Here is a 12408-nt window from a genome sequence, read left to right on the forward strand (position 1 = left end):
ATGAGGAATGTAGGTTAAGTATTAAGATACCTATAGGTTGAAAGTGAATGGATAAAAAAAACAGTATGTCATTAAAGCATAAAAAAGCTGATATTAATGTTAAAGTAGACTTCAAGGCAAAGAGTATCACCAGACATAAAGATGGACATCCTAGAGTGATGAGAGGGTCAACTTGTCTGTAAACATAACAACCTTAAATGTGTACATGCCTATATATATATGTATTTATATGTGAAACAAAAACTGTCAGAACTAAAGGGAGAAATAGAAAAAGCCATAATTATAATTAAAAATTAGAAAAATCCCTCTCAGTAGATGCTATAGGAACTAAATTAAAAAATGACTAAGTACCTAGAAGATCTGAAGAACATTATTATAGTAACATTTTTTAACTACCACAGCACATTATCAGACATTTTTAAATTGCTACTTCATGTGAAAATTGTAAGTGATTTTCAGTAGAGGAGTAAAATAATATTCTCTGCACAAACTATTTTGGTAGAAAAACAACAGGAAAATTCTGATTCAAGGTGGAGGAATAAGCACATATTATAACCTTGATTGGGCTTCCCTGGTGGCTCAGATGGTAAAGAACCTGCCTGTAATGCCAGAGACCTGGGTTTAATACCTGGCTCGGGAAGACCCCCTGGAGAAGGACATAGTAACCCACTCCAGTATTCTTGCCTGGAGAATCCCATGGACAGAGGAGCCTGGTGGGCTACAGTCCATAGGATTGCAAAGAGTCAGACACGACTAAGTGACTAACACTTTACCTTTCTTTCCTAGCCTCAATTTCCCACCATAAGATCATATAAATGGCAGAAAAAGAACTTAACAATTTTCTATTCTGGGAAATAGGAATAAACACCTTATATGGACCAGACCTTACAAGCAATCTCTTGAAAACTGAAAGGCAGATGAGATTAGATCAAGGAAGAACCCATGGCTGCAAATGCATATAGGTGAGGCTTCGGTAAAGAAGGAAGTCACTCCAGGGACATTGCCAACGTGGAGGAGGTTGGTAACTGGAGTAGGAGGGGTTGAGGGGAGGCCCATAGAAGGACAAACCACGCAGGTTGACACCTTCCTATTTTCCCACCTGTGCTGGGTCAGGCAGCTAGGAACGGGGAATTCTGTACTCTCATGAGAATAGAAACTGTAGATATTTAAGTTGGGGAGATCAGTAGGACCCACTGTGCCTGGCAACACTTTAGACAAACAGGGAGCATTTATGCCACAAACATGCTGGGGGAAACAGATAATGGCACTCCAGACTGGCCACCACAGAGCTTCGGGTGTAAGAATGTACACAACCAAGAATTAGCAGAAAACTTAATCGAAGGTAACTCATGAGAGGGACTTCCCTGGCTGTCCAGTGGTTAAAACTGTGCACTTCCACTGCAGGGGGCACAGGTTCCAAATTCCTGGTCGTGGAACTAACAGCTTGGTCAAAAAATAAAAGTAACTCTGAGAGAGAGGTATTATCAAGTTCAGCAAAGGGAAGACATCCAAGGGAAGGAACAGAATTAATACAAAAATAAAAACAAAGCTTTAGAACAAGCATACTTTCTGGCCTCAGAGAGATCTAGATGATACTGGATCTGCAAATTAATAAGTCTTTTGAGATCTTGGAAAGTAAGACCCTACTGTTCCTTATGCAAAATCAGTAGGATTCCTTTATTCCAGCAGCAAGCAATTAGAAAATGTGTTTAAAAGAACAGTCATTACAATAACAACAAAAAAAAATTATGATGTACCAAGGTATCAATCTAACAAAAGATGTCTAAGACCTGAATGCAAAAGTTATAAAATTTACTGAAAGATCTTAAAGAAGACCTATGTAGGTGGAGAGAGATGACATGTTGATAAACAGCACAATAATATTATAAACATGTCAGTTTTCTCAATTTGGTCTATATGACTAGTATAATGCACATATAATTTAAGTAGAATTTTTCAGAAATTTGACAGACTGATTCCAAAACATGTAAGAGGGAGGGCCAAGACTGGCTGAAAACCAACTAAAGTAGGTTAAGCAAGGGTAACTTGACCTCCAAGTTTTCAAAACTAATTATGAAGCTCTGTTAATTATAGCCATGCATTATTGATACAGGGAAGGCAAATCGATCAGTGGAATAGAATGAAGAACCCACAGAGGGACCTGTACTTATTAAAAATTTTGATATACAATAAAAATGACCTGCTATATCAGCTTTGAAAGAAAGGATTACAAAATGGAAAAAGCTGGAAAAAGTGGTTATCCATACAGAAATAAAAGAAGAATCAGCCAAAAAAATCCAGGTACATTAAGGGTTCAGCGTCTAAATAAAGCAACCTTTAAAACTGCAAGTAGAATATTTAGATAAATAATTTGATGCAGGTGGAGGGAAAGGTTTATTAGGTACTTAACAAGCATTAACAGTGAAAAAACACAAATAAATTTTGCTATGTACACCTGGACACCTGAAAATATTCTGTTGTTCAGAAGTCCCTTGTGCATGTACACTCAGATGTGTCCAGCTCTTTGCAACCCGGTGGACTGTAGCCCACTAGGCTCCTCTCTCCATGGAATTTTCCAGGCAAGAATACTGAAGTGGGTTGTCGTTTCCTACTCCACAGAATTTCCTTAGAGAAGGTGTAAAGACAAGCTAAACATTGGGAGAAGACAGTTGCAACGCAGATATAAGTGATGAACAGTGTGAGTGTAGATACACACACACACACACACACACTATCCTCTCCCATATTGCATGATGATTATCAAGTACATTGGTTCTTAAAAGTTGTGTCAGCTGTTGAAACTTCCCTTTTAGACTCCATAGATCTGTTTGTTTGGACTTTTCTAAAACGAGCGAAGTGTCACGTAAAAATACAGTTTTGTGAAACACAAAAAGAAAGCAATTCCTACCTTCGTGGAGTTTTGGATAATGGCAAAAGTGATCCAAGAGGCTAATACAAACACTAATATCAGCAGTGACTTGTGATTTGCTATTCTCATTGTCATGATCAGGATCCTAAAAGAGACAATGCAGAAACAGGCCCAAATACACAGCACCAGAAAAGAAATGCAGAAATACTTGAAAGTTCTCCTGATTCTTTTTGTCCTCAGATGTTACATCCAGAATGGAAACTTGGTCCTCCCGCTGCTCTTGCTGTGTCCCTGCTTCCCTTATTTATCGGCTTGTACCGTCAAGAGAAGCACTATTCTGAGAACGGAGCCCATCATGGAGTCTAAAAATTGAGGAACTAAGAACCTGACGTGCTCATTCTTAGGGGGAGTTTCCAGGCTATGTGTCATCTAACAGGTTTCCTATTCTCTTCCCTTAAGAACAAAGAACAGACATAAAACATCCCAATAAATACTGACTGTGATAATCACATTATTTTGTGGCCATTTTAAAGTACTCGATTTTTTCTAGCTTCCTTTTTACTAATGTGTTAGTAGGTTCCCCCTTTCTTGTCTTACTAGCCTTTCTAGCACCCCTCAAGCTTGAGAAGATTTATTTTAAAATTCAGATTTCTTTCTTTAAGAAATGTTTCAGGCTTTCTCAATGTTTTCCTATGGTTACATCTTCATCTTTGTCTTTGTCCTGGAATTTCAAGTTGTCTTTTCATATCAGCTGGCTTAAACACTGCCCTTTGAAAATTTTCCATGTCTCAAAATTTTTTCTCCCCTTGAAGCAACTCCTACCCTAATACCCAGTTTAAACACAGAGGTTAGAAGTTTCTGCACCCAAGAATAAATGTTGCCCCTTTTCCTCACCTCCCCAATTTTGCAAATATTTTCCTACCTTCAGTCTGAAGACTTTGCATAACTCCATACACAGGAACTACGGTGGTAAGGCTTTGTTCTGAAGCCACCGGTGTATTACTGGGGTACCTCTCCTCTGTGCCAAGACAAATCACAGGTATACATTGCAGTCTGCATGCTTTGAGCTTAGATCCACAGCCTTCTTCTCGGTTCAGCTAAGGTGATTTGCTAGTTCCACCTTAAGGAAGTGCATGGAGCACAACTGCAGTTCTCTGTTCACACAGCGGTGGGGAGGAGAAATGAAATTCTCAGTATGCTTAGATGAGACAGTTTTCATGTTCTTAGACTTGATTAGTCTAATCTTAGTAAGTGTACAATAAATATCCGACAAAAAGTGTGAATGAGTCTGGAAGTTTGAATGAATAGTCATTCCTGGGGAGCTGAACCACCTAGTTTCCATCTGAGCCTTGTCATCAAGATCCAGCTGCCAGGGTTCAAGTGTATATTATCTAGTACAGAATAGGTACTCAATAAAATTTGCTGAATAAATTTGAAAGAACCTCACATACAACACAGGCAAGACAATGATATTGACTCACTCTCAGACAAACAGAGGGACAGCTTACGGTCATGGGTTTGAATCCATCTGGGATTTGTTTTCCTTTTTAAAATCTATTATTTATGTACTTGTTTGGCTGTGTTGGGTCTTAGTTGCAGCACACAGGATCTTTTAGTTGTGGCATGCAAAATCTTAGTTGCATGGTGGGATCTAGTTCACTGACCAAAGATTGAACCTGAGCCCCCTGCATTGGGAGTGCACAGTCTTAGCCACTGGACCACCAGGGAAAGTGAAAGTGAAGTCGCTCAGTCGTGTCTGACCATTTACAATCCCAGGGACTGTAGGCTCCTCCGTCCATGAGATTTTCCAGGGAAGAGTACTGGAGTGGGTTGCCATTTTCTTCTCCAGGGGATCTTCTCCATCCAGGGATCGAACCTGGGTCTACCACATTGTAGGCAGAAGCTTTTACCATCTGAGCCACCAGGGAAGCTGGACCACCAGGGAAGTCCCTGGGATTTGTATTCTTGAACTGATAGCAACGGTGTCAGAAAGAGCAGGTGCCCAGGACAAATGCACTGGTGTTCATAGAAGCAGTAGCTGATTACACTGTGGATCCCTCTACACTTTCATTTATGCTGTCACACCAGGAAGTTAAACCTCTTTATTTTTTTTTTTTTTTTTGAACAGAGGAAAATTTATGCGTCGAACCTGGACTGGTCACTTATGATAATATACATGCTACAATTCCATTCTCTCCAATCATTCCACCTTCACCCTCTCCCACAGAGTCCCAAAGACTGTTCTAAATGCCTATGTCTCTTTTGCAGTCTCTTATACAGGGTTCAGGTTACCATTTTTCTAAATTCCATATATATGCGTTAATATACGGTATTGATGTTCTTCTTTCTGGCTTACTTCACTCTGTATACACACCGAGGAAACCAGAATTGAAAGAGACGCATGTACTCCAATGTTCATTGCAGCACTGTTTATGATAGCCAGGACATGGAAGCAACCTAGATGTCCATCTGCAGATGAATGGATAAGAAAGCTTTGGTACATATACACAATGGAGTATTTCTCAGCCATCAAAAAGAATGCATTTGAATCAGTTTTAATGAGGTGGATGAAATTGGAGCCAATTAAACCTCTTTAAAAATCCATTCTATTCTTTCAGTCATATGTATAAGCAAGAAATCAAGACCTGTTTCACAAGGATCTTCAGGATTTTGATAATCCTCCCAACATCCTTGATCACACTCTGTGAAACTGGCTTTAACAATACTTCTTATGTCTTTACATAAGACTGTTGAAAACACTATTTTAACCTTGTATGACTGGGTCCAGGTTGCTCACTTCTTTCCTAGAGATAAAGCCTTTAATAAGATAAATATTTACAATCTGATTTGGCTTCTCCATAGGAGACTGGTGTCAATAACCATCCAAGTTTCCAGCTTTCTCTGAGACATGTAGATGTATAGATTTTCATTTGCTTTCCCGTCCCCGTCCTGTCGCTCAGTCATGTCCGACTCTTTGCGACCCCGTGGACTGTAGCCTACCAGGCTTCTCCGTCCATGGGATTCTCCAGGCAAGAATACTGGAGTGGGTTACCGTTTCCTTCTCCAGGGGATCTTCCCAACCCAGGGATCGAACCTGGGTCTCCCGCATTGGAGGCAGACGCTTTAACCTCTGAGCCACCAGGGAAGCCCCTTCATTTGCTTTAGTCACATCAATATCGATATTGATATTTAATGATAACCTGAGGTTGATATAATAGATATGTTTTACTTGAGGGGAGCTCAGTCAGGAGAGTTTAAATGATTTGTCTAGGTCATCTAATGAGCTTTGAAACAGAGTTGAGGCCAGGATTCCTGCCACAGTAACCTCTGATTCAGAGCCTTTTGCAATACTCATCATGACTCCAACACATACAGTAGAACCAAGTTCAGGTAGCTCGTGGGGTTCATATGTCTATTTTCCATTATGCTTCAAAGAAATCTCTCTCTCCTCTCTCTTTTTTTGAACCACCTTTTAAGTTGCTCAAAAACCTGGTGTGAGCACAATATATTGGTCTTTTTGCAGTGAGTATGTAGTTTCCTCATCATCTTTGAGTAATTTCCTTTCCCCTACATTTATGAGTCTAAATGAGGAATCAGAATATTAGAACTTGGTCAGAGGTAGGATCATGGAGCCATGAGTTCATACAACAAAGCATAGCCCAGGAAAGCATCAATTTGTTGGAGGTGTGAGTAGGGTAAGAGTAGTTTTACCTTGACTGGGGTCTAAAGGAGCCCAAGCAAACTGGGTAGACAGTGAAGGATCATGCAAAGCAAAGAGCAGATGTCCAGGGAACATGTAGTGACTACTGAGCCACAAGCTAGAGAAGTGGCTGCCGTGGCCTCAGGAATCAGACAATTTGCACCTCATTGCTAAGGAGCCCACGCTTAAAGGTGGGAAGTCTCATGTCCATGGGACCTGAGTACAAAGAGAGAGTCCTTGTGCCTGGAAGGATGATAGAAGATACAATGTCAAAAATCTCAAGGGTCCAGAAATGAGTACTTGGCGTTGGACTCCATGACACGATGTAATGGTGGAGGGCACAGACTGCAGCTCAGCTATGTTGATGGAGGGGAAAGGTTAACACTGAGGCAGATATAGGGGTAGATAGCTCGCCATGACCCCAGATTAACTAGTAACAGATGGTCATGACCTCTCTTCCATTTTCAGCTATTGTGGAAAATTATCTGAAGTTCAGAGTGACTGCTATGCACCTAACATTCTTTGAGAAAGGTGGTGACTCCCTGACTTCAGACTATACTGCAAAGCTACAGTAATCAAAACAGTATGGTCAGTCAGTCAGTCAGTCAGTTCAGTCGCTCAGTCGTGTCCGACTCTCTGCGACCCCATGAACCACAGCATGCCAGGCCTCCCTGTCCATCACCAACTCCCGGAGTACACTCAAACTCATGTCCACAGAGTCGGTGATGCCATCCAGCCATCTCATTCTCCGTCGTCCCCTTCTCCTCCCGACCCCAACCTTTCCCAGCATCAGAGTCTTTTCCAGTGAGTCAACTCGTTGCATGAGGTGGCCAAAGTATTGCAGCTTCAGCTTTAGCATCAGTCCCTCCAATAAACATCCAGGATTGATCTCCTTTAGAATGGACTGGTTGGTACCAACACAAAATAGACACAGATCAATGGGATAGGATAGACAGCCCAGAAATAAATCCACACACTATGGTCAATTAATCTGTGACAAAGTAGGCAAGAATATATAGTGGAGAAAAGACAGTCTCTTCAGTAAGTGGTGCTGGGAAAACTGAACAGTCACATGTATAAAAATTAAATTAGAACATTTTCTAATACCATATACAAAAATAAACTCAAAATAAAGACCTAAATGTAAGACCAGATTCTATAAAACTACTAGAGGAAAACACAGGCAGAACACTCTTGACATAAAGCAATGTTTTTTTGTGGCTCATTCCCCTAAAGTAAAGGAAATACAAGCAAAAATAAACAAATGGGATCTAATTAAACTTAAAAGCTTTTGCACAGCAAAGAAAACCATTGATGAAATGAGAAGGCAACATACTGAATGGGAGAAAATATTTGCAATTGATATGACCAATAAGAGATTAATATCCAACATATATAAGCAGCTCATGCAACTCAACATCAAAGAAAACAAACAACTCTATTAAAAAATGGACAGAAGAACTGAATAAATATTTTTCCAAAGAGGAAATGCAGATGACCAATGAGCACATGAAAAGATATTTAACATTATTAATCACTGCTGCTGCTGCTGCTAAGTTGCTTCAGTCATGTCCGACTCTGTGCAACCCCATAGATGGCAGCCCACCAGGGTCCGCAATCCCTGGGATTCTCCAGGCAAGAATACTGGAGTGGGTTGCCATTTCCTTCTCCAATGCATGAAAGTGAAAGTGAAGTTGCTCAGTCGTGTCCGACTCTTCATGACCCTATGGACTACAGCTTACCAGGCTCCTCCGTCCATGGGATTTTCCAGGCAAGAGTACTGGAGTGGGTTGCATTGCCTTCTACTAATTACTAGGGAAATGTAAATAAAAATCACAATATCACCTCCAACTTGGCAGAATGGCTGTCATCAAAAAGTCCTCAACTTATAAATGTTGGTGAGAATGTGGAAAAAAGGGAAGCTTCCTACATGGTTGGTAGGAATGTAAATTGGTATAATTGGATGTAAATTGTACACACACACACACACACAATGGAATACTGCTCAACCATAAAAAACAAAATTTTGCCATTTGCTGCTGAATGGATGGACCTGGAGGACATTATGCTAAGTAAAATAAGTCAGACAAAGATAAATATTGTATGATATCACTTATATGTGGAATCTAAAAAATATAATTAAACTAGTGATTGTAACATAAAAGAAGTAGACTTACAAATATAGAGATCAAGCAAGTGGCTACCAGAGGCAGGGAGGGGCAATATAGGGGTAGAAGAGTGGGAGGTACACACTCTTGGGTATAAGATAGGCTCAAGGATGTATTGCACAACACAACGAATATTTTGGAAGAACTGTGAATGGAAAGTATCCATTAAAAATTGTATAAAAATTTAAAAAAGTTAAAAAGGTGGTGCCTGCATGCATGCTCAGTCACTCAGTCGTGTATGACTCTGTGACCCCGTGGACTGTAGGTACCCTGCAAGGTTCCTCTGCCCATGGGATTCTCCAGGCAAGGATACTGGAGTGGTTTGCCATTTCCTTCTCCAAAAAGGTGGTGAAATAGTGGCATAAAGCTGTTTCATTGTGCCTAAGTCATTGCTACCTGGCCACTTGTATCATAGATGTGTACTTGTTTCAAAGGCAACAGGTTGAGATCCTGGCATGAGAACCCTGCCAAATACGAGAGCTCCCTTTTGATGGTCACTGCCTGCATTCAGATCTGCTATTTGCTGCAGTTTGAAAGAGACACATATATGTGGGGAAGGAAGCAGTTGGTGGATTAGCTTTGAGAGACCCATGGATCAAATAATGGCTACCATTTATTTGAAGAATTGTTCCTACCAGGCATTTTCTCGTGCTCTTTATGCACTAGCATGCATGTGTGCTCAGTCTTGTCTGATTCCTTGTGTTCCCATGGGCTTAGCCCACCAGATTCCTCTATCCATGGGATGTTCCAGGCAAGAAACTGGAGTGGGTTGCCATTTCCTCCTGCAGGGGATTCTTCCTGACTCAGGAATCGAACAGCATTGCAAGCAGATTCATTACCTGCTGAGCCATTGGGGAAGCCTGTCTTTATGCATGAATCCACTTAACTCTCGAGTTTCACTATGAAGACATCATCATTTTCAGATGAGGACACTGGGGCACAGGATGCTTAAACATTAGCTAAGATCACCAAATCAGTATATGGAAGAGGCAGGCCATGAAGCCAGATCTCCAGAGCTGCATTTTCTATTCACTCCAAGGTCCAGCCAACCATCATGAAATAGAAGACGTGAGACAGCAGAATCCATGCAGCAGAGAGAGAAAGTAGAGATTAGCTAGATGTTCACAGCAGTAAGAAAAGCAGAGACAAAAGTCACTACACGGTGGCGCACAAGGAAACCCTGTTCCTGCTAATGAGGCTGCTCCCAGCCCATGACTAGGGCCCGCACTGTGTCTTAAAGCAGGGGTCACCAACATCCAGGATCTAGTGCCTGATGATCTGAGGTGGAGCTAATGCAATAATAATAGAAATAAAGGATAATAAATAAATAATAAATAGCAGAAAAATAGGAGTAGAAATAAAAAATCGTGCACAATGAATGTAATGTGAATCAGCCCCAAGCTCTCCTCCCTCTCCCCGTTCCCTCGGTCCGGGGAAAAACTGTCTTCTGTTAAACTGGTCCCTGGTGCCAAAAAGGTTGGGGACCACTGTCCTAAAGGTCCTTCCAGGTAGGTCCTCAGCAATGCTTTCCATCCCTGTGAGGAGCCGGAGTGTGTTGGGAGGCTGGGTGGGAAGACTTTCATCTCACCTTCCAGCTTCTCAGACAGGATTCAATTCTGAAATGTGAGAAACTGTCCAAATTACACGAAACCCAGCTACCCATATTGCGAATGTAAGTTGTTAGCTTTTTATTCACTGGCGACAGAAAGCATGCTTTTCATGAAGATGAAAAAATAAAACGCAAGGAAACCATGAATATCTTTTTCAAATACCCTTGACTCTGATAGTTTTGGTGATCACAGCAGCGTGTGTCCAGGGGTTTTCGTGGATGGCTAAATGAATGTGCTTTTCAGAGAGTGAGGTGACTGGTTTCCTGAAAAACTTGGAGGGATCTGCATAGCTGGAACAGGAGGATATGGGTATCTGGCTATCTAGTCAGTTTTTGACCAAATGTTGAATAACAGGTTTGCCCAGTTGACACCTTAACTCCAAGACAGAATGAAGAGGAACTTATTTTAAAAATCTACATGCAGTCTTGCCCTTCAGGGTTGACTAGAACCCAAGACCTTTTTTAGCTATATGATTATAAAACAAGTATACGTATTTTTTCCTTATGAAAATGTGAATGAAGTAGAGTGACTTAAACACACATTTCAGAATGAAAAGTATTCAATTTTCTACTATAAATAGGGCTTCTCAGGTGGTACAATGGTAAAGAATCCATCTGCCAATGAAGGAGATGCAAAGACATGGGTTCAATACCAGGGTCAGGAAGATTTCCTGAAGTAGGAGATGGCAATCCACTCCAGTATTCTTGCCTGGGAAATTCCATGGACAGAGGAGCCTGGTGGGCTACAGTCCTTGGGGTTGCAAAAGAGTCGGACACAACTGAAGGGCTGAGTGTGCACACACACATGCACACACACAATAAATAGGTCCATTGTTATGATAAATCATTTCTCTGTGTGAGAACACTGTAGTAATAATTGCAGGAGTCAAGATTTGCTGATGAATCCTAAAATCACTGGGTGGAAGTTTGAGGAGAAACAAGAACAGCTTTCCATCAATACATTTATTAATTTCAAAGTGAAAAATAGTAACTTTGTGTTGAAAATCAGCAGACACTGGCTTATGCAAGTGGTCAAGATTAATATCATCAGTAATAAGACAAATCTCCTTTCATGATATTGTACTGAGAAGGACATGCCACTTCTGTATTATTCTTGAGAAAAATGCATGACCCCAGTCTAATTATGAGAAAATATTGGACAGGACAAAATGGAGGGACAATTGACAAAATAACTCACAAATACTCTACAGAAGTGTCATGATCATGAAAAATAATGTGAAATTAAGCAGCTTTCAGAGACTGGAAGATACTAAGGAGACGTGACCACTGAATGCAATGTGGGATTCTTAAATTGGGTTCTGCAACAGAAAAAGGACTTTTCTGGATACACTGGTGAAATTCATATAAAGTGCCTAGTTTAGCCCATTGTGTACCAGTGTTAATTTCTTGATTTTTGAACACTTGCCTGGAGAATCCCAGGGACGGGGGGGCCTGGTGGACTGCCGTCTATGGGGTCACACAGAGTCGGACACGACTGAAGTGACTTAGCAGCAGCAGCAGCGGCAGCATAATGATTATACCAGATGTTATCATTGAGAGAAGATGGCTGAAGGGTATATGAGAACTCTCTGTATTATTTATAAACTTTTCTGTAATTATAAAATTATTTCAGAATTAAAAGTTTAAAAACTTTTTCAAGTGGAGAAAATAATATATTCGTCCATGTAATGGTTCCTTCCCTCCCGTGTCATCTACTAAATGACTTACCAAATAGTCTGTCTATCATGTTCACACAGATTGTTGTTGTCACTTCTATCATTTCACATTGCCACCTATACCTGGTATATTCTGGGGCTCTTCATCCTGTTTGGTCTATTTTTCATCTGTAAATGTTATCCTTTGAGGGTTTATTTTGCTTTTTTTTTTCTTGTAGAAAAACATGGCTCTATACAAATATAAAGATACAGACATGTTATCTGCTGGGATAGCTCTCCTTTTGTTGCTCTCATTTTTCAAACTTAGGTTTCTAAGTACTCCCCCCACTGCCCCACCGCCGCCCCGCTCACGTTGTTAATAATCAGTGTTCCTGTGAGTTAGGAAG

The 12408-nt window shown here is 40.7% G+C and overlaps 1 protein-coding gene and 1 long non-coding RNA gene across 16 annotated transcripts in view; one reads left to right on the forward strand and one right to left on the reverse strand.

Moving 5' to 3' along the window:
- The window catches only part of LOC129554355 (uncharacterized), a 105107-nt gene extending 101846 nt beyond the window's left edge, over window positions 1–3261 (forward strand). For 5 of the 9 annotated variants that reach the window (XR_016038970.1, XR_016038968.1, XR_016038973.1 and 2 more), the window contains one exon: window positions 3110–3261. This is a non-coding gene — a long non-coding RNA (uncharacterized LOC129554355). The remainder of the gene's footprint in view (window positions 1–3109) is intronic. The other 4 variants (XR_016038966.1, XR_016038974.1, XR_016038969.1 and 1 more) reach the window with 1 other exon arrangement.
- The window catches only part of LOC129554352 (NXPE family member 4-like), a 69485-nt gene that overhangs the window by 23033 nt on the left and 34044 nt on the right, over window positions 1–12408 (reverse strand). For 5 of the 7 annotated variants that reach the window (XM_055423056.2, XM_088842940.1, XM_088842942.1 and 2 more), the window contains 2 exons: window positions 3792–4023; window positions 2909–3014 (listed from right to left, as the gene is read on the reverse strand). The exons of 1 other annotated variant lie outside the window; for it this stretch is intronic. In XM_055423056.2, the coding sequence (XP_055279031.2) occupies window positions 2909–3004 (96 nt within the window). In that variant the 5' untranslated portion in view covers window positions 3005–3014; window positions 3792–4023. Of the gene's footprint in view, window positions 1–2908; window positions 3107–3791; window positions 4024–12408 lie in introns of those variants that run through there. One more of the 7 variants, XM_088842943.1, reaches the window with a different exon arrangement.

The sequence above is a fragment of the Moschus berezovskii genome, chromosome 14 (genome assembly GCF_049115385.1).
Source record: "Moschus berezovskii isolate FMDL1 chromosome 14, NW_MosBer_1.0, whole genome shotgun sequence".
NCBI classification, from domain to species: domain Eukaryota; kingdom Metazoa; phylum Chordata; class Mammalia; order Artiodactyla; family Moschidae; genus Moschus; species Moschus berezovskii.